The sequence below is a fragment of the Diprion similis genome, chromosome 14 (genome assembly GCF_021155765.1).
Source record: "Diprion similis isolate iyDipSimi1 chromosome 14, iyDipSimi1.1, whole genome shotgun sequence".
NCBI classification, from domain to species: Eukaryota; Metazoa; Arthropoda; class Insecta; order Hymenoptera; family Diprionidae; genus Diprion; species Diprion similis.
The window spans coordinates 13,257,704-13,283,561 of NC_060118.1; the positions used below are offsets into that span (position 1 = coordinate 13,257,704).

The 25,858-nt window shown below is 41.3% G+C and overlaps 1 protein-coding gene across 4 annotated transcripts in view; it reads right to left on the reverse strand.

The window, feature by feature from the left end:
* Nucleotides 1-3,340, reverse strand: part of LOC124414906 (protein eva-1 homolog C-like) — a 79,962-nt gene extending 76,622 nt beyond the window's left edge. For all 4 annotated transcript variants that reach the window (XM_046896063.1, XM_046896064.1, XM_046896065.1 and 1 more), the window contains exon 1: nt 3,129-3,340. In XM_046896063.1, coding sequence (XP_046752019.1) covers nt 3,129-3,204 — 76 coding nt within the window. In that variant the 5' untranslated portion in view covers nt 3,205-3,340. The remainder of the gene's footprint in view (nt 1-3,128) is intronic.
* Between the last annotated feature and the right edge of the window lie 22,518 nt (nt 3,341-25,858).

Genomic DNA, 25,858 nt, shown 5'->3' on the forward strand with positions numbered 1-25,858 from the left:
GGTGGATGGATGGACACGATAGATTCACAATTCTACGCGTTGGAAATTCTTTATCAGAATATTATATTCATGAACGAAGGTGTCATCTTTGGCCGTTGACAATTGGCATGGAATAGAATGGGAATTTAAGTGAGAAAATTTCAAAAGACCATTGAAAAAGGTAGACATCGAAGAACAATTTTTTGGAAAATTGCATAACCGCAGCCTGACAGTACGAGCAGGAGTTATACCAACGATTCGACAAATCTGCATGGGAATTTCAAGCTTGATATACCAACGTAGAAAAATAAAAGCCACGTATCAACGAAATCGCTCCATCAAGTGGGGCTCAGCTACGGTTGTTATCCCGTGAATAGCCCGGGTGCACCGGTGTTCCAGAATAATCCAAAATTCAATTTAATTTGAATAACGACATTTAAAATCTGGTTTTGATTAAACCACCCGATTAACCTGACAAGCAGAATTATTTTATTCCTAGCCATTACCCCGTTTTTCATTATCCTCGATACGTTGGACGATTCAAAAATATTTAATCAAACCCGTGGAGAACAACACTCCATCCAATTATGATTAAACGAATTTTCGTATAAACAAAAAAAACAAAAAAACGGATAAAAATAATCCAATCACAGAACTAACGATAAGTAGTACAATGCCGAAAAAGTAGTTGAATGCTACGATATTACTTGGCAAATGTATATATATATATATATATAGTTTAACAAGAAGTAAAGATTTGCGATTTGTTTTCTTGTCGGTGAAATTCTATGTGTATATTATATATATTTATTGCCATCGCTATAAAGAGCTCGATAAAATACATCCGTGGGCAATATCGACGAGCGAGTGACGCGGCGATATCAGCGATGGAAAAGCGACTCGCATTTTTCCTTTTTTTTTTCTCCTTCTTCTCAAGTGATCGTAAACCGCAGATCGTGGATAACCAATTTTGCCGGTCCGTTCCTCTCTCGTTGCCGTTTGATTGATCCGCGATGATCCTGACGCAGGCACTGCGGGACTTTCTGCTGAAGACACGATCATCCTTCAGCGAAGCAGTCTGCAATAATCGGCTCCAGGATGTCGGCAGCAGCTCCGTAGATCCTCGCGAAGAAGGAATAGATCCACAATCACTTTGAAAAACTTGAGTCGCATTTCCCACCGTTAATGTCACCGTGACAAGCCCGTCAATTATTGTCCAATTTTCTTCAATTTCCCACGTCGTTGGCAGCTCCACCAATCGAGAATGATGTTCCAGGCAGCACTCCGTTAGTAATGCTTCCAAATTCACGCCAGGCTGCGACACCAGAAGCCGCACCTTCTTCCGTCGGATGATGTGTCTTATCAGGCTTTTTATATATAAAAACGTTGACTCTAAATTCGATCTAAAATCTTTTCCCAAGAATGTCACCAACTCAAGCAAATTACTTATTCATTTTTTACATCATTAATTATTATTAACCATTCAACGATCCTCTCGAGCATCGTATTTTTTATACATTTCAGTTCCCAGATTTAACCTACTTGCAAAATTTTACCAAGTGTAGATATACGAGCACTTTGGTACAGATAGACTCAAGTTTTATATCCGAACAAAAAAAAAAATGTCAGACTTGAAATCAAGCTTGATATTCCTGCAAGTATGTGTGTGTAACAAGATAAAGGTGAAACGTTTTCCGATAAACGATCGTAATTCACCTGAAGTTTCAACAGCAAGGGGGGGGATGATAAATAAAAAAGGCGGTAAGTATGTATTGGAATGAAAATACATCCGTTATATATATATATATATATGTGTGGCTTCACGGTTCGTTCTTACTGCAATACCACAATTTCCGAATTCAAAAGTCTAGTGAAATACGGAGGAGACGTTCTTTATTTGTGTCGACTTGAAGGAGAACGGAGCAAGCCCAGGGCGAGAGGTATGCAAGTCCATCTCCCTCCCCGTCGCGCCCTTTTTCTCGAGAAATTTATGAGATAGAAAAGTTTTTAAAGTTTGCCGCGCGTCGTGGAATCGCGCATCGGGTAAAATCACAATTTCCGATTCTCGAACGTGCCAATTACATTAACAATTTATGGGGTATTCAAACAGGCGAATGCTACGGGGTGACTTTATACCTATGACGCGAGGCGACGCGACGCTACGCGCCGCCGGGGTGAAACCAACCCCCAAATATAGCTATTCGTCATTTAAATATATGATCGAACGACGTCGCATCTGAATCGAAATTATTCCAATGCCTAGGAATAAATCCAATTTATACGATAATTCGACTATCGCTGTTTCTCTCTATGTATATATATATATATATATATGGTATTCCTACGTAAAGTCAGACGATATATCCAATCAGTTTGAACTAGACTTATTCTCTCTTTTGTACAAATATAATACAAACTGAGGCGGAAAAACCAACAAGGGAAAGAAAACGGCTTATCGGAACAGAGAACATTGAGTGGAAAAAAGAAAATCGTTCGAAAGCTGCGTACACACGAATAAAGGAGAGTAAATATATATCGCGTGTATCGCGGAGAAAGTCCGACCGGCCCAACATTAAGGGATGAAAATGAAAAGCTTCGGAAAGCTCAGCCTGCAGTGGGAGAGGCAGAGACGAACGAAGGAGGATAGATCCACATGGACTTTCCTCGTTACAAGGCAACGGTGGCTCGAGGTTAATTTATAGCGAAGGCCTCGCGGTCTTCGAGTCTATAATTTGAACGCCAGACACGCCCTGAACCCCATCGTCGTCGTTTTCCCTCTCCCCCGGCAAGCCGCCGCGTGTGAAAGCATAAGAGGGTGAATAAAAATGGTATTAAAATATTACACCCGAATATGGAAGGTGGTGAGGGGTGGAAACGAGGCGAAGGAGAAGAAGCAGAAGCAGAAGCAGAGACGAGGGTGGAAAACCTCGGGCTCTTCCACCCCTCCCTTCCTCCTCCCGTTCGCGTGCATTATGCACACGCTTACACACCGCGCGCGGCTCGAAGCTTCGAGAGCCGGTGATCAAAGGAGTTTGGGGTTGGGCGCGAGGTGTGTAATAACATCGAGGTGGTGCCCACCCTCGCCTTGGCCCGTTTCCCGCGCTCCGAGACGTTTTAATATTAAAACTTTTCTGAATAATTTACGTTACCCAAATTATCCGCCGTTACGTGTTGCAGGCACATCAGGAGGAGCAGCTCGACGGCGAAGCACCAGGTAGCGATCATGATGGTACCACTGAGCGTTTAACCACGCCGTTAAAATATCACTAAAACCACCCCGCCGCCAAGGCCACGCATTACTTTCAAAAACGGTGGCCAAGAGACCCGAGAACCAGACTCCAAAACACTCCACTACTCCATGGACCACTCTTCACTCCACTCCACTCCACTCCGCGTCTCGATTCTTTTTTCTTTTTTTTTTTTTTAGTAATCTTTGAAATAAAATTATAGTTCCAAACAACGAGGAGTATTATTACTCGTCATCCTTATTAATAATCATCAAGGAAACAAAGCACCGAGAAATTCAATTTATTTCCATTAAACTTTCTACCACAAGGGATGGGGTAGATCCGTAAAACCTTTTCCTAAATTTTTGTCACTTCGAAGCGATAAATTAACGTCTCGTTCACCGTGAGCCCCGAGAGATGAGACAAATACCTGAGAATTTATCTCCCCGCGGTTGGTTGTGCGTAAGGCGTCTGTTATTTGTTTCTAAGGTCGGTCGAGTCGCGTCTGGAATTAGAGGCCCTCCGGAGGATAAGAGCAACTGCGTGAGGAGGGAGGAGGGTGGAGGGAGGAGGAAGGAACGGCGCACTTCTCTCCTCACTTCACTCGCTTCGCACACACAACAACACAGGATTAGATCGAAGCTTTCCTCTTGTTTATACGACGTTTGGTGGTTGCTTATAGACAAAAGTGTGCTCGGTAATGTATCGGGGATTATCTCTGCTGTTGTGAATGAACCACCGCGCGGTTAACAGGTGAGATATTTGCACACGCACACATCAACAAATTTTTGTTGTTATTGTTATTATTATTATTATTATTTGACTTTGAATTCGTAGCGTGTCTTATCGACGACTCGATAACTCCGGAATCAATAATTTTTCACACCCCTGCACGAGGACACGTTTATGTTAATTTTTAGATCAGTGTAACGGCTCATCGTTAACTTGGCACATCATTATTGAAGAATGAACGAAGCACGGATTAATTAAGTAAAGCACTCGAAGATCATGGTAGAATATTTATCACCGATCAGTATAACTCGACGATCTCATATCAATGCAGTTTTTCGATTATTATACAACCACGTTTGCGATTTATGCTTCGTTCCACAATTTTTTTGGGACTAAGATTAATTCTCTTTAATCTTCTTATATTTTTTCCTCTGAGATCACACTCGTTGATCACAATGTGTACTCTATTTTTTTTTCTTTCTTTTTTTTTCTCACAGCGAATGAAATATAGAAAACGGAAAAAGAAAGGGGGGGAAAAAAAAAACTTTTAAGAAATTTCCGCACTTTTTATACTATATACCAATGACTATCACTTTTTAATCAAACTCACTAACCGTCGACACCGAGATTATTATTAAGATCTCAGGGGATCACGATTACATATCTGGTATATGAGGAGGGGACATATATCGAGCGTGTTGGGAAGTTGCGCAGCGTTTACGTGCGTTCGTCGAGACGGTCGGCGCGCGACTGAAGCCCGACGGGGATTTTAAACCTGGCACGGAATGTGACGTCACGCGACGAGAGCGCGCGCTCAAACGACGACGACCCGCGAGCTGGATGACTGACTGACTGACTGACTGACTGACTAACTGACTGACTGATAGGATGAAACCGACCAGAGGCAGAGGACGATTCGACTTTGCCGCCAGACGTGGAACTGACACATCCACGGAGAGCACAGCGATTCTTTTGTTCCGTTCTTCCCGCCGATTAAATTTGATGGAAAAAAAGAAAAAAAAAAAAAAAGAAATGAAATCACAAAAAAGAAATATTCGACCGCGTGGGTAAAAAATCGAGTCAAAACGCTGGAATTCGTACGTAAATTTCTGATTACGGGTTGAAGTATTTCATCCCTTCGTGAAATACATGTACCGGGAGGGGGGAGGGGGGGTTAGAAAAATGTAACTAAACATAACGTCCCAGCAAGTCCACCTTAGGTTTTAGTTATTTGTTGCATTATTGTTAGTGAACACGGTGAAAATTATTATAATTTTTACATTTAAATTGTTAAATTAAAATTCAATTTGTACTTTGTACTTTTTTTTTTTTTTTTTCACTTAGTGAAACATTAAAAAGTGGTCGAAACAACTCAAAAATTTTAGGGGATCTGCTGAGACACAGTTTTGTTTTTTTTTTTTTTAATGATAACTTGATTTATAGAATTTAGAGATGTCGAAAGTTTAAGCATGAAGAAGTGAGAGAATAGAAAAGTCGGAACACAAAATGCTGAAGTGTAGAATCGTTAGAATTACTCTCGATAATTGCTGCTGTATGTTTCGACCTTTCTAAATTTTGTCTCTATAATTTTCGTTTTTCTACACATATTTAGTTTCTGAAAATAAGTGAAAATTCGTTATTCCGATCCTTCTAACAATTGGTAATTCGATATTCGAATGAAAAATTTCGAAATATTCCATTATATCCGTTAGATAGTTTTTTTTTTTTTTTTTTTTCTCCTTTTTCAATTCAATGTTTGTTAACAACTGTACAGCGAGTTGGATTCCGCGTGACGTCACAATGTTAACATTGTAGTATACCTATATCTACGGACATTGTGACGTCACGCGTCAATTTCAAACTGCTATATCTTTGTCGATGAACATTGATTAAATTGAAATAAGAAAAAACACGTGTCAATTGTTTTTTGACGTTCTATACAACGAATATAATTAATTCTAGTTTTTCCCCCCAACCCCTTACTCGTCAGTCACCGCTACAAAAGCGAGAAAAGTAAATTAGAAACCAAATTTTCTTAAACATCACTGAACAAGTTCTTCTCTCTCGAGATAAACTCGGGGTGAAATTGAACTCCTGCGAAGCCGTGAGTCGAAATCAACCGGGGGTGGCTGAAGGAAGAGGGCTGCGTGGCTATCAAGTGCCGAGGCGGGCCATGTGGGCCTAAATTGAAGACAAGAAGGTCTCGAAATACCCGGAGTAACTCGCGTCTGTTTGAGATAACGGCGTTTAATTTTATTTATCCGGTTCCCGGGGGCGGCGCCGGGAGTTCCTCGGGAGGAACGAGTGTGCCGAAAACTGCAGGCGCCGGGTGAGGTTACTTGGTCGAAATGAACTTCATTCCACGTCTTTCATTCTCCTTCGCCACTTCCGTCCGCGAGTAACTCTCGTGGGTGAATCCGCGTTGATTCATCCATGCTTTTTGGGTCAAGGGAGGCGCCAGCGTTCACCATTGATCATTGCGTCACGCGTTGGATCGTGAACGCGCGATCTCACCTCCGGGAAAATAGAAGAGAGATAACGAATTTCGCTTGTCATGTCGGGTCGGATACAGGTCTGTAAAACTGTATTGCACGTCTGCAGTGGAAGATGAGCTTGACGAATGAAACACCCTCGTTACTCGGTATTTGATCGTCGATTAATTAAGCCTGTTTGTTTGAGACAGAAGCTTCAAATCTGGATAACGATAAGCCAACTACAAAGTCTGTGAAGCACCGATAGGCGGTAAGAAAGAACGCGAGGAAGCGTAAAAGAACGAATTCAAGCGAGATTTTTTTCATTGTTGGAACATCGCTGTGTCTACAGAGTACGAAAATTTCTTTCTCGTCGCTTCTTTTTTACTGACGGAAAATGGGAATCAGGGCTGAGTAATTAATATAAGCTGGGGAAGAATTTAAAAACTCTTTTGCGCTTGAGAAAATTCGAGATAGAAAACTGCTCGAGAGAAAAAGAGAGAGAGAGAGAGAGAAAAGGAGAGGACAGAGTGAAGGATGAAAGACCTCCTCGCCTACTTTGGAAGAGTTATGCACGTCTGTGCAGTTGAGCTCGTAAAGCGCATCCTCTCCTCCCTGGCAACGCCTCTTCCTCATCCTCCTCCTCCTCCTCCTCCTCCTCCTCGATCCTGCACCACGTTTTCTAGCTTGACTTGCCGAAAGTTTCTGTCTGTTTGTTTATTTATTATCTCTCCGTTTCCCCTCTTTCTATCTTTCTTTCTTTCTTTCAATTTCTCGTTATTAGATGAAAATGTCAAGTTTCCGTGATCCGAAAGCGCCTGAAATCGCTTCATGCTTATATCAATGACTCATCTTCTCTGCGAGCAAAGGAGATGAGCGAAGAAAGCGTACACGGATTAGGATACTACTAATAGGGCTATCAGTCAACTCTTGAAATAAATATTTGAACGTTGACGGAGGTGCGAAGTGGTAGCTGTTCGGAGGAAGGAAGAAGAGAGAAAAACGGACGGAGGAAAGAGAGGGAGAAAAACCAACCAGGAAGATAGAAAATTCGGAGAAGAATTTTCCAGGCGACCTGTTAACGTGTTGTAATTGTAACGAACTAGACTAGAACAAACAAAATCGCGCACTGAATTGATTCACTTGAACAGCTCAAAAATCGAACTTCTGACACGAAATGTAACGAACCATGCAGACGTTAGAAATAATAAATAATTGGGTTTGTGAGCTTGAAAAAATGTTAGAGTTTAAAGTCGGAAACAAGACTGTTTTCGAAATTATACTTAACATTGTTAATTTTGAAAGCTTTAATACGTCTTTTACATATGATGAATACTAGATCAAAAAGGGGGGATAAACGAGGGAATTTATTAAACGCAGTTAGAGTGAGTGAACAAATGAAGAAATAATGATATTCTGTACTAATTGACGATGAAATGAAACGCGTGAAATTTTAACCCTCTGCGGTTTTCCTGCGGAAAAGTGAACTGGACGAGTGTACTATACATATACAAGTAATTACGGATAACGAATGAAAATGTAAATTGAAAAGGGGCAAACACGAAGGCGCACGAAATGCGCAAGGCGAGCATGGAAATGAAAAATGTTCGGAAGTCTATTTTCGACCAAGACACTGGCGGCGTAAACGGATCTCGCAGTCTTATAAACAGAACCGTATCTCTTTCTCCTCGAGCGTTACGCGTAGCGCTCGGCGCTACCAAGAGCTGGCGGATCGCGGTGTTAAAGCAGCATCAAAGAAGAGAGACGAGGAGGAAAAATGTCCGAGGATCTAGGCGGTTGGGCTGAATTATTAACCTGAGAAAAAATGCCCGCTTGATAGCTACCGAATTACGTAATTCCAGTCTTTGAACTTTATTCCTCGACAAGTTTTCGTCGAAGGAATTCCACGAGGAAAAAATCCGAGCCCACAAACGGACGGTCATTTTTCTCACAGGTTCTTTCTTTTTATTCTACATGCCTGCAGTTTTACGGACCTGCGTCCGTGGGACCAAAATATCGGGAACATGGCTCTTGACTTTCCTCCTTGGAAAACGACGGCTTGGAAATAAAAAAAAAAGAAATGGGCCGATTGAAAATGTCGAAAAGCCAGAGTCAAGGCGTTGCTGTGGAAAACCATGTCCTTGGGGTTAAGGTGCACGCATTTTACGTAGAATTTTCGAGCCAAAGACAGCAGCGGAAGAAGAATAAGAACCAGATTCCAGCAGCAGGAATATCTTGAGACGGAGGAAAATTACTTCCGCGGTTAATCTCCGGTTCGAAAAAAGGACCTTTACACTCGTCGATATCGTTTCTCTTATTGTCACACGCGTTTCCGCAATTCACGTCGTACGTCTTCGGCAATTTTCACGCACAGAACCGTATGACCTGCTGCAGAAATAACTGTCAAGTTATTTTCCTTCATCCATCAAACATACATCATCCCCTCTGTCTACACCTACGATATGTATTTTCATTTTCTTTTTTTTTTTTTTTTTCACAGGAATTAGGATCCGAGGGATAAAAAACCGAGGCGGAATTATGAAAAAAATATTCTCTGCATCGGCAGGCGTGTACAGTCCCAGCACTTTTACCAATTGCTCGACAAAGCTCGTCACGATACTTACTCGGGCCAGGTTAAAAATTTATCACGGGAAATGAAGCGCGCGATATTTTCCAGTGAAACGGGTAGATATATAAGCGAAAAATTCTCTTTTAAAAGGGACGATCCTGTTTTACGGATTGCTGCGCGTTAAAAGCGCGAGGTAACAAAACAAAGCAGAGAAAATGAGGCTGCGCGATACTCGATGGTTGAATTTTTGTACGCTTGAATCGGTACTTTTTTAATTAATTCCTCACGCGATAGTCGCAAATTTGACATTAATGCACAATTTATATACTCGTTAGGTGACAGAGATTGCTTTGAATCTCCGAAAACATCTTAAAATTATAAGTAATATTTTAGATAGGAATTTTTTATCTCAAAGTGTTTCAAAACTAAGAAAAAAATTCATCTGAATCGATCGATTCCACTTTATCTTAGTTTACTTTGTTTAGGAAACTATTTTCTACAATTTCTCACCAACAATTGATTTTTTTTTTTTTTTTTTTTTTTTTCTTCACAATGTACAGTTGAATACTGATATTTTTTTCATACATATTAATGATAATAAAATTGAATATTGGACAGCAAAATGTTGTTACGAAAAAATTCTGTCCCAGAGAAGTTGTGGAAAATAAGTGACTGGCCAAAATGAGTCAAAGTGGAATGAAATCGATCTAATCTGATGAATTTTTCTTGATTTTAAAACGCTTTCGAATGAATAATTCATATCTAAATTATTGCTTACAATTTTGAAATGTTTTTTTCTGTAGATTGAAAAGACTGAAAGTTGCGTTGAACGGTTTTGGGCGATGCTTGGATTCGACGGCTGATAATCGCGATGATGCAGGGAAACTAGTCAGCTGTCGAATATCCACGCTTATGGCGCGAAGTTGATAAACAGCCGCGGTGAGTTCGGAGGCTAATATCGACTCCCCGAAGTTGCGAAACTCCTGAATTTGGCACACGCCGCATGTTTCGACCACCGAGAAACTGTAGTTGCCGAACTTCCCGTTTCTCGGTTCATTGTTCCGCGAGAAACAGACCGGTGTTAAGTACAAAATAAACGATTTTTCGCACGCCTGTACTTCACAGGTATCCGATTCTCCGCTTTGCCTAAATTTTCATTCGCAGCAAAGCTCGAGCTTCAGAATGACGAATAAAAATATAGCATATCGCACGCATATATATATAGAATAAATAAAAAGAGTTGAATTAATGGATTTTGATTTTTTTTCAACAAGCATTTTACTGGCGCAAACCGAGCGCGATCTCAAATTCTATCCTTACCGAGTTCTTATCGCGATGTAGAATTTTTTACACGTTCGTGTAATAAGCGTGTTAAACCTTTCCAAACTGACTCCAGCGAGGGTAAAATTTTTTCAAATGACGTAATTCCGTTCAACGCGGATCGTTTTCGTTTTTTTTCTGTTCTTTTTTTTGCTTTTCTGCTTTCAATTTTCAATTTCTCTTTCTCTAGCGAACAAAATCCCGTTGAAATTCGAGCCCACGTCGCGTCTGAATATCCGTGCAGTTTTATTTCGCTGACAGTTTGCGAGCTCGCGTCAAGTGCTATCCGTTACACACGTCTAGCTTATACCCTGTACGTGTGTTTCACGCCCCACTTACTCGCAGACGCTGTGGAGAACTAAGTTTTTATCCTTGTCCTCCGTCTCCCTCCTCCATGTTTACCGCGTGCGTGCCTGCGTGCGTTCGTCTACACGCGTGACGACGCGTAAGCGCAAAGTGCGCAATAAAGAGGGAAAAAATTGTGACCAGCATGCGCTAACGGAACCACCGATTTACTTGTGAGATGTATAAAATAACCGTTTGCATGAAGGCCCAGCATTGTCTTATCACGCATGCACTGCATTAAGCTGTTCATTCCTGCGGCGTGAACGCAGACATTTACGATTATGCTGTTCGAAGTGACAAGGAAGGTTCGATTTTATTTTGTAGTAATAAATTTTTTTTTAGTATCAGCCATTAAACACTTTCAGGGGGTGAAACCACCCTCTAAAGTACGGCATGTCAAGGGATGATTTGGCAATTTGACTCACAAGTATGTAATGTTTTTTAACCAGTTGAAGTGGAAAAGTTTTTCTCATAACGAGAAGAGAAAAATGTAATTTTTTCGATTGAAAAAAAAAATCAAGTGTCGCTTAGTTTTTAGTCTACTATATCATGTTACAAAAGGGATGAGATCGGAGAGATCGAACTGAGATGCCTTTTAACCACGCTTACTTGTAACCCTCTCTAACATCTCTCTCTCTCTTTATTTTTCACTCTTTGAGCGCAGATGAAGAGGATTTCCCGAGGAAAAAGACTTGGATCGAGATAATTGGTTCCCGTTCTCCTGTTCCTTGTAGTGCGCATCGGGAAGGAAACCAAAAGACGAATGTCTCCAGAAAGGGAGTATAAAAGCTGGAAGGACAGCGTCGCTCGCTTCAGGAGTAATTTAGTAAATTAAGCAACCCTGTTGCTACCAATTTACATCCGGGCTAACTTTTCTTTCGTCTTGTCTTTACGCCGCGGTTCTCTTCTGTCCCGAAGCTCTCTTTTTCCGCGGAGTTTCTTCCTTCCTTCCTTCCTTCCTTCCTTCCTTCGTTTGTATTTATTTCCACGCTTTTCGCCCCGGCAGCTGGGTGTCGACACCCCCGAGTCTGGCTTCTGGAATACTCATCCTAGACGCCCGGCCTTTTCGAACGAGATGTATATATTTGTTTGTCACGTTGTCCTCTCCCCCCCCCCCCCTGGTGTATAGGCGCGCAAGCAAAATAACACAAGAATAAATAGAAGAGACGGAAAACCAAGAACCAGACAGAATGCGGTGCGGTTAACCGTATTTACCCCGGCGCGGCGTCGCGACGCCTTTGCTCGCTCGCTGCAACTGCGGGGGCAAAAAGCGTCGCAAGAGAAAACTGCAGCCGCGTGGTGCTGAATTCAAGATTCAATAATGATGAATATAATCGTCGCTGCTGTAACCAGCTGTCATCGTTTCAATTTAAGTACGCGATGAATCAATTGGTAGGTACGCAGAAAAAAAAAACTTAAGCTCTCTCTCTCTCTCTTTCTCTTGCGGTTGATTACAGGCGATTTAGACTCTTTTTTTTTTAAACTGGAATCGTGAGAAATCTGTAGCAAGAAAAGTTGAACTCCTGTCCTCTCACGTTCTTTAATTTCGGTTTTCCTTTCGCCTTTGAAAGATCTTTGGGGATTTTTCCACTCGACGTTGCGTAGAAGTGGAAAGAAAAGACAAGACTTGACCGGCCACAGCATCACGAACAGCGTTCTTGGATATCTCATTTCCGCAGGCCGTACCTTAGACCAGAAAGAGGAACAAGGAGTCGATTATCTCACGTTACTCGACGCGCCACGCCCCCTGGCATGAAACTGTACTTTGTGCTTGAGGAAAAAAAAAAGAAAAAGAAAGAAAGAAAGCGGAAGATAGAGGGACAGGAAAAGAAGAAGAAGAAGAAGAAGAAGAGAGGTAAAAAAGAGAAAAACGCGGCGAATCTTCAAAGGCTTCGCAAGTTGACGATCCCCAGGCACTGGCGCCCGAATCCCTCTCAGCCTGACAGCCCAGCTCGCCAATGTCAAAGGCATACCTTCGATAAATAAGTTTATATTCCCCCAATTTTTCCTCCCTTCCCCGCTTCTTCTGCCTTGACTCGTATCTTATTTTCATGAAACCCCCGAGGAAAGGGCTGCGGAAAGTGAGCGGGTCGACGCGTCACTCATCCAGCCAAGGTGTATCATGGTCATTGAGTAATGGGGCAATGGGGCACCGATATTCACCCGGTTCGATATAAAAATGGTCGATTGAATCAAACGAGGGAATCAAATTTCACGCCGGATTAATCGAACCTCGACTTTGTCTACGTATAGTGAAAGTAGGTATACGTAGAAGAGGAAATAAAGAAGAAGAAGAAGAAGAAGAAGAAGGGAGGGAAAATAATTGGGGAAATGATAATCGAGACACCAATTTTCCCGTTGTATCTATCACCTTGCGTATATCAATGTCGTCTTTGGGTACATGGTATATGGCTGCCCGTTAACCCCAGCGATCTGCACACGATAAGACGTCCGGATCGATTAATCTTCACTAATTTTCACCACCCCGAGGTTATCAACACCTCCGTCCTCCGTGACGCGATCGCTTTCCTGCGTTTTGTGATATACGGATTATACTCGTACGCGTTGTTAGGTAAGAGAAGAGCAACCATTCACGTATCTAGATTGTTTTTTTCTTCTCAAAGAAAAATAACTAACAACTTTTGTTAGAACAACACGATTATAATCACACCCTAATCTCAGAGAAGATACGATAAGAATCGACGGTCTAATTCGAATCAGGCTACTACTGTACGTACATCAGGCGTGAAGAAAGAGGAAAGAGATCTTTCGATGATCCAGACGTTTTTGTAACGTAAAAAAAAAAAAAAAAAGAATTCGAATAATGAAGAAGAGATTTCACGTCTCTCGTCGAGTGCCAAGACAATGATCCCCTTCATCAATCTAGCCCTACAGGAACCCTTCTTCGCAGCCTCCGGATGTACGCAGAGACTTCAGGGTCGCCGATTGTGAGTCACCGACTCTGACCCTGGTCACTGAGGGAGAGAAAAAGCGGTGGTCCTACGGGGTGGTATTGAAGGACGAAGGTCGGCAAGGCGGGGAAAACGAGGGAGAAAAAACTGCCCGGTCGTTTCTTGGAAGGGTGCATATAGTCGACTGGGTGCTACGCGGTATTATTCCAGCGAGCATGATACAGTTGCACCCTTGGAAGCGCTTCCGGAGTTTCGACCCTTAATCTGGGATATGCCTAGACGCCGTGTTGCGTCGTATTAGGGGTAGAGCCCTCGGTGCGAGGGGGTTGAAATCGAGCTCGAGCCTCTAGGAATATGAAATGCGTTTCCTCCTTGGCATCGCTCATCAATCTTGCCACCGAGTGACTTTTGACGGACGCGTCACTCGGTGGCAGCAGCTTCGGGGTTCCGGAAATTTGCAAGGCGAGGATGGGTGTTGGAGTATCGCATCGATACGAGAAATTAGAGGCTTCTCCTTATTGGGGGCCAGATGTTGCGAGCCGGAAGTGGCCAGCCTGGCTGCGAACCTGAACTAATCGATATTATTCACTCGGGGTAATCGATGCGATTAAGATCCGGTAACCCACTGGCTTCTGCGATCTCAAACCGGCAGATGGGCGACGGGTGCGAAACGAGCGATGCCGGGAAATGGGCTTCTGAATTTTGATATACCTACCAACCTTATTGCCGGCGAGGTAGCAAACGAAGCCGTTGGGGTAGCGAAGGAGAAAAGGAACCGGACGGAAGAGAAGTAATTCCGTGTAAGCCGTTATTATGCGACAGTGGGTACCGTCTGTATGAGGCATTCCGTGCCAACTAGACTAAGTTCTAGCCTTGCCGGCTCGGGAGAGTTTTTAGTTTCCGAAAAAATTTCGGTAACATATTCCGAAAGCATATTGTGGTTTATTTATTTATTTATTTGTTTTTTTTTTTTTTTGAATATTGTAAAATGATTTTCAATCGTTGGGACAAAAAAAAAAAAAAAAAATGATCGCTCAAACAACTGTAACAAAGAAAGTTGCAATTTTTGATCGTATGTTCGTTTCAAACGGTTCAAAAAATCACCCTACGAATCTATGATTGTATTTTTGAAATTCCGGAGATGCTAATTAGCCTTAAAAAATTTAGTGACAAATCGTTTTCCAAGAAAAAAGAAAATGTTCTTTACCAAATTGAGAACGGTGCGGTGAAAACTGGTCGAGTTGGCATGGAATGCTCCATGTATAGTACTGGGTCGAGGAGGAAGGAAGAGGAGGAAAAGGTGGAAGAGTAGAGTAGGAGTAGGTAGAGTATAACGTAATTGCATGCGTCGTGTGTGTGTAGGGAGGGTAAGTATGTCGTCATCGTTTCTCCTTTTTCCTTCGTTTCGTCGTTTTATCTCGTTCCTCGCATTATTGTACCGACCGACGACGTCGTCTAACAAAGCGGGGATTTCGCGGGGGAATTTCAAATTACGAAATAAAATAAGAGAAAAACAAAAAAAGGAGAATAAAAGCTGCACCCTATCCCGTTCGCACTTGTCCGTCGGTAATACGTTATAAATACAAGAATGAGAAAAAGTTTTTCGAATCATCTACGCGACCTTTTTCCTCACTTAGAAAAAGTTAAGGGGAGGACGGGGCGAGGGGGGATGGGGGGGGGGGGGGGGGAGTCCAAAATCATACCTATTTTTGGCAATTTTTTTCTTTTTTTTTATCAAAGAAAATGAAAAAACTTGAAGTCATTTAAGTTTAAGGATTCTATTATTTATAGTTTCAAGAATGATTTAGAATTTTTTCGTTGGAATTAATAAAAAAAATGGTGGTATGGCGAATAGAAATAGCGAACGACGACGTTTTCGATCCGGTGGCGTAGATTTCTCGGTCAATTTTTATCCGATTAACTTGAAATTTGACGAAATTATTGAAACTTGCTTATAGATTCAACGTAGTGGCTAGATTTTTGAATTTGAATGCCAAAATTTTTTTTCTAAAGATTTGTTTAAGAATATTTTGGTCGAAGAATGAAATTTTTTTGTTCATAATTGTATATATTTGAAAGAAAATTTCTTTTTTTTTACATTTTCATTAGGAACTCGAACCCGAAAGGTGTTTGTGACAAAAAAAAAAAAAAAAAAAAAAAAAATGTTCTTTCGACTTTCGACGATTTTCTTATTAATATCAATGAAGAAAGTTGTAAAACGTTCTTGAAAGTATAAATAACTAAGCACTCAAACTCAAATTACTCCGAATATTTTTATTTTCTTAAAAGAAATATAAAAAAAAACTCCCAAAAGTAGACCGTCCAAGCTGCACTCTCCCCTCATTAATTGCCCCCAGCAGCGTGAGGGGAGTTTCGCCGATTGACGCGGTTCTTTCAACTTTTTTCGCTCGTCTCACGCTCCCGTAATTTATATATTTCAATTTTAAAGTTAGCACCTTTCCCGGCCGGCTGCTCGCCGCCACCTTCCTCCCTTTTATAACGGCTACAGAACGCACGAGTCTGGAGGGTTGAAGCCTATCGTTCGACCCTCATCAACGTTGACGTATGCAGCAGCCATCGATTCTAGTAGAAAACTATTCCACCGTCGCGTCGGCCCGCAACTGATTCTCGGTGGAATTCTTTTTCTCAAATAAAAATGAAAACTACCCTGCAATGTAAAAATCCAGCATCAGACGGTGATTTTTCACTCTATTCCTTATCGTCTGTCTCACCATCAACACGCGTTCTAAATATGTATACCGTTTGCAAAAATAATTCCAGATTCGTTTTTATTATTTTTTAAGCTCATTCGCATCGCGATCTTCCTAATGCAATCCTCCCCCCTTCATTCGATTCCCGCGCTGTAAATTCTGACTCAATGAAAAGCGGTGCTCGACAAATTCGTATCCCGGATCGATTGATTATCAACAATTCTTCGCAAGAGGCTCGATCGACCCCGATACATACATCAGCCTGCGTAGCCTGAAGGCTTACCAACAGATCTGAACCGTATCGTTTACAAAGCCAATATCTATACGTACGCCTTGATGCGTAAACACGAGAGCTGGAAAATCCCTGGGGTATAGATCTTTGGAGAGAAAACACGGATGGGGGGGGGAGGGGGATGAATTGGAAGTGAATTGATTCCAATAATCACGAGCGCACACCCGTCTAATTTCTTTATTCAACCCCCCCCCCCCCCCTCCCACCCGGTTTTCCTCGTAGGTCAGAAAACCGCGGTTTTTGTATAGTTGAATTTATTCGTTTTTTCCGATCGAGCAAAATTAGACCTCTGGCTGGATGATCGATTCCGTTTGCAGACTGCGAATCTCGGAGGAGAATTTTCCCTCTAGGGTAAAATGTTGGGAAAAGCTTGTGCATGATCGCTGTGTCGTGTTTCGGTAGAAAAGCCCGACTGATTCTCACCTCTCTTATTTATCATCATATGCTAGGGTGCCGTGAAAGTATGATGGATGAGTGCCGAGCGAGGGTCGCATTGTCCCATTCATTACAGAGTCAATCAACTACGGTTGTTTGCACGGAGCTTAGAATCCGGGAATATTATTTGCACGGAATAATGCTTGTGGTGAAATAAATAACGGTGCTTACTAATTTTGAAATATCTATTTGCCCTCGTAATAAAACTATATTCATTTCGATCAGGTCTAGTTTTTGTGTTACAGCTACTATATACCATTAAAATTAAATGTTTATCGTTTTGATTTACAGTTCTAGATTTATGGTGGTTTATTATTTATTGTAAGTAATCAACTGGTATTTTTAATTCAATATAAAATTTTAATGGTATATATAGTAGCTGTAAGATAAAAACTAGACCTGATCGAACGAAAATAAATATGATTTTATAACGAGGGTAGACAGAATTTAAAAATTCGTAAATACTTTCCCCGTTACAAAATCATGTCAACCATTGTAATTAGGACGGATTTAATTCTTGTCACCCGTGAAACAGAGGTGGTGAAAAAAAACGTAGGGAATGGTTGTTTGTAGCTGCGGTACGGGGTTCGAGGGCGTCGAACGAGACGCTAATTCGCACGAGGACCGCAAAACTAGGAATTGCGGTGACGGCCAGAGTTAGCCAGAGTGTCCAGAGGCGACCGCTACAAGGCTTGAGAAGCGACAAACCTCGAATTCCTTAACCACCAGCCCTCGGAAATAAACAGAGTAAATTAGCAGGAGCGTGAAGAGGGGATTAAAGCGGATGGATACCCTCGCGGTGATCTTGAAAAGTTTCGCCCTTCGAATCCCAAAACCACCGTAAGGATAGAGGCACAAATCAACCGGAAATGAGGATAATCTACTATCGCTTGTATCTAACGTGATTCAGCGAACGGTTTATATCCGGCTTACTGGTCTTATCGGGGATGTTTTAATCGCGAAATTTGACTTCAACTTTCCTTCCCTCATGGGCGACATAAGGGATGGACTTCGGACACGTGTCCGAGTCGTTAGAACCACCAGCCTCTCGCCCATCCCGAGGGATTCGATCTATGCGTCTGATCGATTAAACCGACCGCAGATGCGGACTGAATTATTAACTGCGAATAGGTGGATGGAATAGCTGTTCCATCCACTGTAAGGGGGGGAGGCGAGAGTTGTCAGTGTGGATAAATTAACTCGGCGTGTAAAGCACGATGCGTTACGTTTTCGTGGATTGTTCGTGACTGTCGAAAACTGGGCTAGCTGCGGAAATCCTGGATCTAACGGCGTTTTCGAGTTGTTGAAAAAACGCTGAATTACAACGCCAGGCAAACGTTCGCGGGGGATGAAGTTAAGGGAGGTTTTTTCAACAATTTATTGTCCGAAAAATATTACACATAGAATTTTTATATTTCGTTTATTTACCAAGCGGTCTTTGTTGAACGTGATAATATTTTTTCAACTTTTAAAAAACATGGTACGGTGCGACGAAAAAATCAAACACACTTTTACTTTGTACAATATTGCGTACAAGTTGGACTGGAATTAAAAAAATTGAAGAAGAATTAAAAAATAACAAGCTAGCGGTAAAGTTTTTTGTAAAAAAAATTTGCAGGTTTTTTTTGTTCATAATATAAAAACGTTTCGATATTTTTCGATAATTCTAGTTCAAGTAACGAAAACGTTTGTTGTATACGTGCGTAAAACAAATTTCATAACGATTGCTCATATCCAGAGCGTTTAGGAGCACTTTCGTAAACTTAGAAAACGTGTTTAAAGTTAAACTAAACTTTATGTGCAAATAAAATGAAAAGTTTCACACCAACACCTAATCTCTTCTATGCCAAGACCATAGACTACACCTTCCTTTTCTTCAAAAAGTTCATCTCGAACTTTTTCACGCGCACCTTATCCCCTTTTGTTCGCCATAATTTTTTCCAATTCTAAAATTTGCTGCCGGAATTCTTAAGCTTTGGCTATTTCCGATAAAGAAAATTACGTACTTTCTTTTTTTTTGTGACCGAAAAAATTACAAAAATCCCTTAAGGAAAACTAAGCTCAGATTTTCACGCTTTGTTCTCGTTGTCCTGTTGTTGCAAGCATGGCAGCAGCAGCAGCAGCTGAGTAAAGTCGCGGAGGGGAATTTTTATCAGGGTGGAAAACTGGCTGCAAGAATAAATAGTACGAGAAAATGGCAAGCGAGCCGTGTACCAGCCATATAAATAAGGTACTTCCGCACAATGCAAAGAATAACGGCACGAATACGTCGACAACGTCGTGTACTACGTATTACACAAAACTCTGGAAACTCGAGGCTTAAACATGGGTCCTAGTTGAGATTATACAACATATGAATTTCGTGCAAATTTTATTCAATATTCCAGCTTTCACCACCGTTTTATGGTTATTACTTACTATGTAATCCTTATTCGACGTTTGTCACGTTGCGAATCTATGCAGAAATAGAAATCATCCGGGAGACGTCTTGTTATCGGCTGAATCGAGGAAAATGAAGAATTGAAAGAAAGAGAGAAAAAAAAAAACAATTGTTCACCAGAACAAGGACGCGTTTACAGAAACAAAAGGATTTTTTTTTTTTTCCTTTTCTTCTTTTTGCAAAAGTACAAAAGCTAGGCGAAAAATTTACGCACGCTTCGCAAATCCTCATACGAACACGCGCATATATATCGTTCCAGTATTCACGCATCATGTGGTTCGAAAAATTTCGACGGGTATAAATATACGGAGCGTAATTCCATTCATCGGGTAAATTATTCAGGTTGCATTTTATTCAAATTTTTCGACACGGTTGTTGTTTTTTCTTTTTTATTTCTTTTTTTTTTTTTTTTTTTTTCTTCACTCTCTACCTTTTCTTCCATTCATTTTTATTCCGCCAGGGGCGTTTTTGGATTTGTGTTTTTTCCTTTCTTTTTTCGTGCTTTAACCACAACTAACGCGGTTTATTCGACAGCGGAGGCGACTGAAAAATTCATGTTGTAAAACTGAAAATCGTGAATATGTGTGTATATATGGGGATGAAGCTACCGTAAAACGAGGGATCGTTAATAGCATTAAGCCGAAATGAAAATAACAGGACCACCGTGCTTCACGCCGAGAGCTTGCGGAGGGGTAGGTACGTAATGTTTTTTACTCGATTAAAATCCTCACCACGTTTTTGGGGGAGGGAGGAACGGGCGTTGGGAAAACCGTTTAAGCTCAAAAGTGAAAATGGTTACCTACCTACTTCATATACTACTTTTCTTCCAGCGGGCTTTCAAGACGCGCTCGTGGAAGTCGCTAGAATATTCAAGTACCACTTAAGAACTTGGAAGAAAACGCTCTGCCATCTACAGGCTGTACAACTTGCGTATCTTTAAAAATCGAATTACCCTCGTTTTTCTTCTATTTGATTCTGGAACATCTCCTCCTTCGTTAATACCTTTTCTATATGATATTTCAAGCATAACTGGTGATGGAAGAAGAAGAAGAAGAAGAAGAAGAAGAAAAAGATTTTTTGCTTGACTTTCACCAACGGTACAAGAATATCAAAAGCATCTTATCAAATCTGGGACGTTGAAAGAAAGAAAGAATATGCAGAAGAATAACAATTACAGGAAACAAAAATAGAGAGAGAAAGATAGATAGATAGATAGATAGATAGATTATATGCATTATGCCCTAGAACAATTTGAGGCAAAATGAATACATACACAAGTAAGTTTACTAAAATATAAAAATAGACATTTATGAGAATAACAATAAAGTAAAAAATGAACCAAATAATCGAATAAATATAATAACATATTGAACGAAGTATGTATAACTAATAAAATAACAAATACAATAGAAGTGAAATAAAAATAAAACTAAACTAACAAGAGATTGTTGAATTGATCGACTGATTTTTATTCACGCTTTGGTTATAACCTACAACACGTAACGTGAAAAGAAAATGAGTTTTAAAAATCGTGCAGAAAAGAGATCAATATAAATCAAGAGTACTTATGATTAGAGAGAGAGAGAGAGAGAGAGAGAGAGAGAGAGAGAGAGAAAGGGAGAAAAAGAATACCTTGTTCATAGAAACGAACCATAAATCCAACTTCCAGTTTTATCGCACTGAGAAAACACACTCGCAAAGCCAGAGGTGCAGCCGTTCATCACTTAAACTGTAATTATAAAACAAGGCTTTCGCGTGCAACAGAGGAACGGAGGTGTCTCTGGTCGATGTTTCTGCAGAACCTGGGACGTAAAATGCGCGTAGACAATATCGCGAGCTTCCCCCTCCCCCCACCCCCCCTGCCCTTGGGGGTTCGCCGAAGCCTCCGAAAAGCGTCTCTGCAAACGCTGCCAAAGTTTCCGACAGCCCGAAAGATTGGCTGTAAAGCGGAGGAAGAGGGAACACCGGTATCACTTCCGGCAGATCATTACTCGCCCAATTAAGAAACAGACTGGATGTCAGGCGAAATTTTCACCGAATTCTTTTGAAAGCGGTAATCAAGAATTTTGGGTCGCGTTGAATGAGGGATGGTCTCGGGTTCTACAGCTGGCTCGTTTTTTTTCATCACCGTTTTTGCCACTTCATCGGGGAAAAGGAAAACGTAGAATCCTTGTCGAAATTGGCTGAATTTTTAGTATTTTATAATGCATATCCTTTCGATGAAAAGTTTTCATGGACACAAGTCACAAAAATCATTAGTTTCCGAAATACAGACTTCGGAAGGGGCTGCATGGATTTTTTTATATCCATGGATTACGCGATTTTTACGAATTACGAAGCTTCGAGGGCGACTTGAAATCAAATGTATCACTCAAAAACTGCACAACCGATTCGCGGAGACTCCGCAGACGCCTGAAAAACAGGGCAAGTCGATCATCGCAAGAGTCGGAGGGTCTCGTTCTTTGGACCAAATCCGACGTCGCACCTTCTTCCGGTAAACCAGCGAGTTCATGGTTGGAATCGATGCGTTGATGGAATAAATCACAGCTTTCTGCCTATCGTTGAGAATCAGCCGGGCAGTATTTTGAGCGATTTGTTTGACTTCAAGTCCTCTTGAAGCTTCATGATTCATGAAAATCACGAGATCCATGGATATCAAAAAATCTGTACACCTTTCGTCCGAAGCCTCTATCTCGGAAACTATTGATCTTTGAATCTTGTGTCAAGAACTTTTGATCGGGAGGATATGTACTATAACATACTGAAAATCCAGCCAATTTCCATAGGGACCCTGGGGGTCCTCTGCGCTTGGCTTGTAAGCCGACATTTTCTGACAATTTTTTCTCCATTCTTATTTTCCTCCTCGTTCCGGCGACAAGGAATAAGCCGCAAAAGCACAGCACGGAAGCGAGGAAAGAGTGCAAAACTGAAGAGCAAAAAAAGCTCCAATTTAATTGAAACTTTCGAACCTGACGCAACGGACAAAGACTGAAACAGCAGGGCGGGCGGACGGCAAACCCTATGAATTATTCAACCACGTTCAATAAATTCCGCTGGGTCAACCATTGTGGTCAGCTGGTCAGCTGCAGTTGCAATTCCAGTTTCAGAACAACGGCAATCCGTTTGGACTCGTGCAAAACTGCGTATGAATTCACCACCGCAACCTCCTCGATCCTTTTCGACAGTGCGGATCAGGCTTCAAAGAAACGAGGATAGAAAAGAGCCCGAAACGAGGAGAAAGGGAGGCCTGAAGCCTCTTCACGAATGGATGTGTAAATAATCCATCGCCCAGGGTGCGTCACGAGGTGCACGAATACGTAAACCAGAGTTTCCCCAACTTTATATGATCCCTCCGACTTCGCGCTTCCTCGACACAGATCTACAAACACACAACCGACTTAAGGATCGAGTGTGTATAACGCATTCCGGAAGATGAAAAGCGGTCCTCTTTTTTACGCGGTCGTGGTTCGCCGTACGCGGAGACTCGAGTGGAGAAGAGCAAAGGAGGAAAGGATAGGAGCGAAGTAGGTGAAGAAGAACTCGAACGATCCGTAAGATCGTCTCGTTGGCACCAAAGAAGCGGCGAGGCGGGAAAGGAATGGGATAAAATAAACATCTTTTGAGCCGAGATTAAAGGTGGACTCCGTGCCTATTATGCACCGAGTGTCTTGAGATAATATTTGAATTTAACGAAAGTGTTAGGGCAACAAACAAATGGTTAGCTAACCATCGTGGCCCGAGTTCGAGCTGGAGATAAGCACCTAAATTCCAAGGTCTTAAATCTTTTGGTACCTAATCGCTGATCCGTGGGGTCTGCATGGAAACGCCGCCAGAGCTCATGGCGTCAAAAATAGTTAGTCCAGGTACACAAGCGATGCTTAAGGTGCTTATAAAGACTCGTTGTACACCTCGAAAACGCGGGGATGCAAAACGCCTATACCGCTTGAGCGATCAGAGTGAAACTTGGGCAGGTAATGCCTTACTTTGGCAAAAAGTGGAGCGTCTTTTTACTTTTTTGAAATTTGGAAAAAATTTTTACAGATTCGTTACCAACCATAGAAATTGACCAAATTTTCACAGTTGCACGGAATGGATTGAACTATCCGGAATGATGCCACTCGGCGGTGATGAAACACACATTTTGAGCCCGGTCCCATGAGATTTGATGGTGAAATGACGAAATGGCAGCTGATCTGGTTTTCGATCATGAAGAACGCCAAAATCTCATTTTGGTGACACTTGTTACCGATCTTTCACGCCTGCCGGTAATTTTTTACCGACATTACACGTATAAATTACCGACATGCGCGTAATGTCGGTAACAAATGTCGGGACACAAGAAAGATTCAACGACTTTTGAAGGACAAGCAAAATTCAAAGTCGTTTCCAGGACCACTGAACACCATGTTTTATAGCCAAGGGTAACCGGCTAATCAAATCCTATTATTTATTAACAAACATTATTCACTGTACATAGTACGAACTTCTGTGAGATTTATTTCAGCCAGACGAGGGATGAACCTCTTACAAGACACAACAGAATGTGAACAGGATTTTAACCTACGATGCTCCACTCTCTAAAAAACTGCCGGTCACCCCGGCCACCGGCTAATTTTCGAAGTAAGAATCGTGTTCACAGTCGGATGGTGATAAATAGTAGGATCGAATCGGTCCGAATGGATGAATTCCAGAAGTCTTTGCCTTGTGGAGGTGCACATGCATGGGACCTACATATACGTGCATGGCTACCACTGACATCTTTCACCGGGTGGCAATAGTTCCCGTTTCCGCTCTCCCTTGATACTTATCCTCGATCTTCGCTATCCTCCGTTATGGCTTCGCCCCCCCCCCCCATCCCTCCCATCCCTCCCTTCTTTACTCACCACTCGGTCCTCGGATCCTTGGCTCAAGGATCGAAGGATACTGATGTGAGAAAGGGTCCGGGTCTGTAGTGTCCGTGCCCACCGCGCAAGGAATCCTAATACATCGTAGTTCACCGCAAGCTCGAGCTTTCAAGGTAAATGTGTGGACGGTAGACGGAAATACGTAGCGATACAGCAGCCATTCACTCGGGACGCACACAAGCTAACGTAGCGATTTATGATTTATTGGACTACGGTGGGGTAGGAGGTGGGGGACGAATAGGGGACGGACGGAAGGAGGGAAGGGAAGAGTAACAAGAATTTTATTGGGGCAGTATAAGTAATCAGTTTTTTTTTTTTCGAGAATCCGAATCCCGGCGAAAGTTGTAAATTCTTGTTATATTTTACTTTTTACTTTTTTACTTCTTTTTTCTTTTTTTTACGGACAAAACACCGACTCTTTACCTCCCTTCCGCATTGAAATTTCGACGTTAAATCAAACAAGTTGTTTATCTCCCGTATATCGTGTTATTTGCATTTTTTAGATTGCGTAAATATTTTCAAAAACACACGCGCGTTTTTATTCTATATTCGATTTTCTGACCCCTCGATGTTTCGTGAGAGACAAATTCGATATCTGGCAGAAAATCTTCAGCTCCGAACGCGCGTTGTTACAAAATTAATTAAGCTTTTTCTTATTTCTGTTGTTGTTTCGCAGAATAGGAGACAGCGAACATGAAAGTCATAAGTATGAGAAGGTGCTTCATTTAATCAGGAAAAAGTGACAGACTTTGACAGCTTCGAAATTGATTTGGGGCTTAAGGGGTTATGTCTAGTCAAAAATTTTCGACAATCGATTTTTTAATTTCACTTTCGTAATGTAAATATATTTCAGTACACGCACAGAAAATTTCATGTCGATCCGACAAATATGCTCCGAATTACACGCACGATGGTAAAGACGCCCCGGAGCGTTTGAAAGCGAAATTTCTGAAACTTTGAACGCGTTTTTCTCAAAACCATGTTTTCAAAAATGAAGAAAATTTCTCGGAACCGACTGAAACGATCAGTTTCAAATTTTTACACAAGACTTATGAAGATATTTTTCAGTCCTTCATCGAAAGATTTTTCTCACCGATAAATATTTTTCATTTTGTAAAACGAATTGAGGCAAACATTTTTACGGAAAATGAAGAATTTTTTGTTTTATTTTTTTGAGAATCCGCCGTTTTTTAAATAATTTATAGTTTACTTGTTCGTTCGATTGAAGATAATATCTTATATTAACTAAATCTTTTTTGTTCTTCTACTCACCCTAAGACGCCTTTTTTTAGAGGTGCGTTATTTTTACAAATAAAATATATCAGAATGAAGTTCATTATTACCCCAATATGTATGTAAATTTTTTAGAAATAAATTGAAAGATCTCTTCATGGAAAATTCTTGAAAAATCCCTTTTTTCAGCCTCCTTATACTTATACGATATAATCCCTTTAAAAAAAGCGGCTCGCTGTACCTTCATTCCGCGGACAGCAAACACCATTTTACTTATACGAGCTGCTT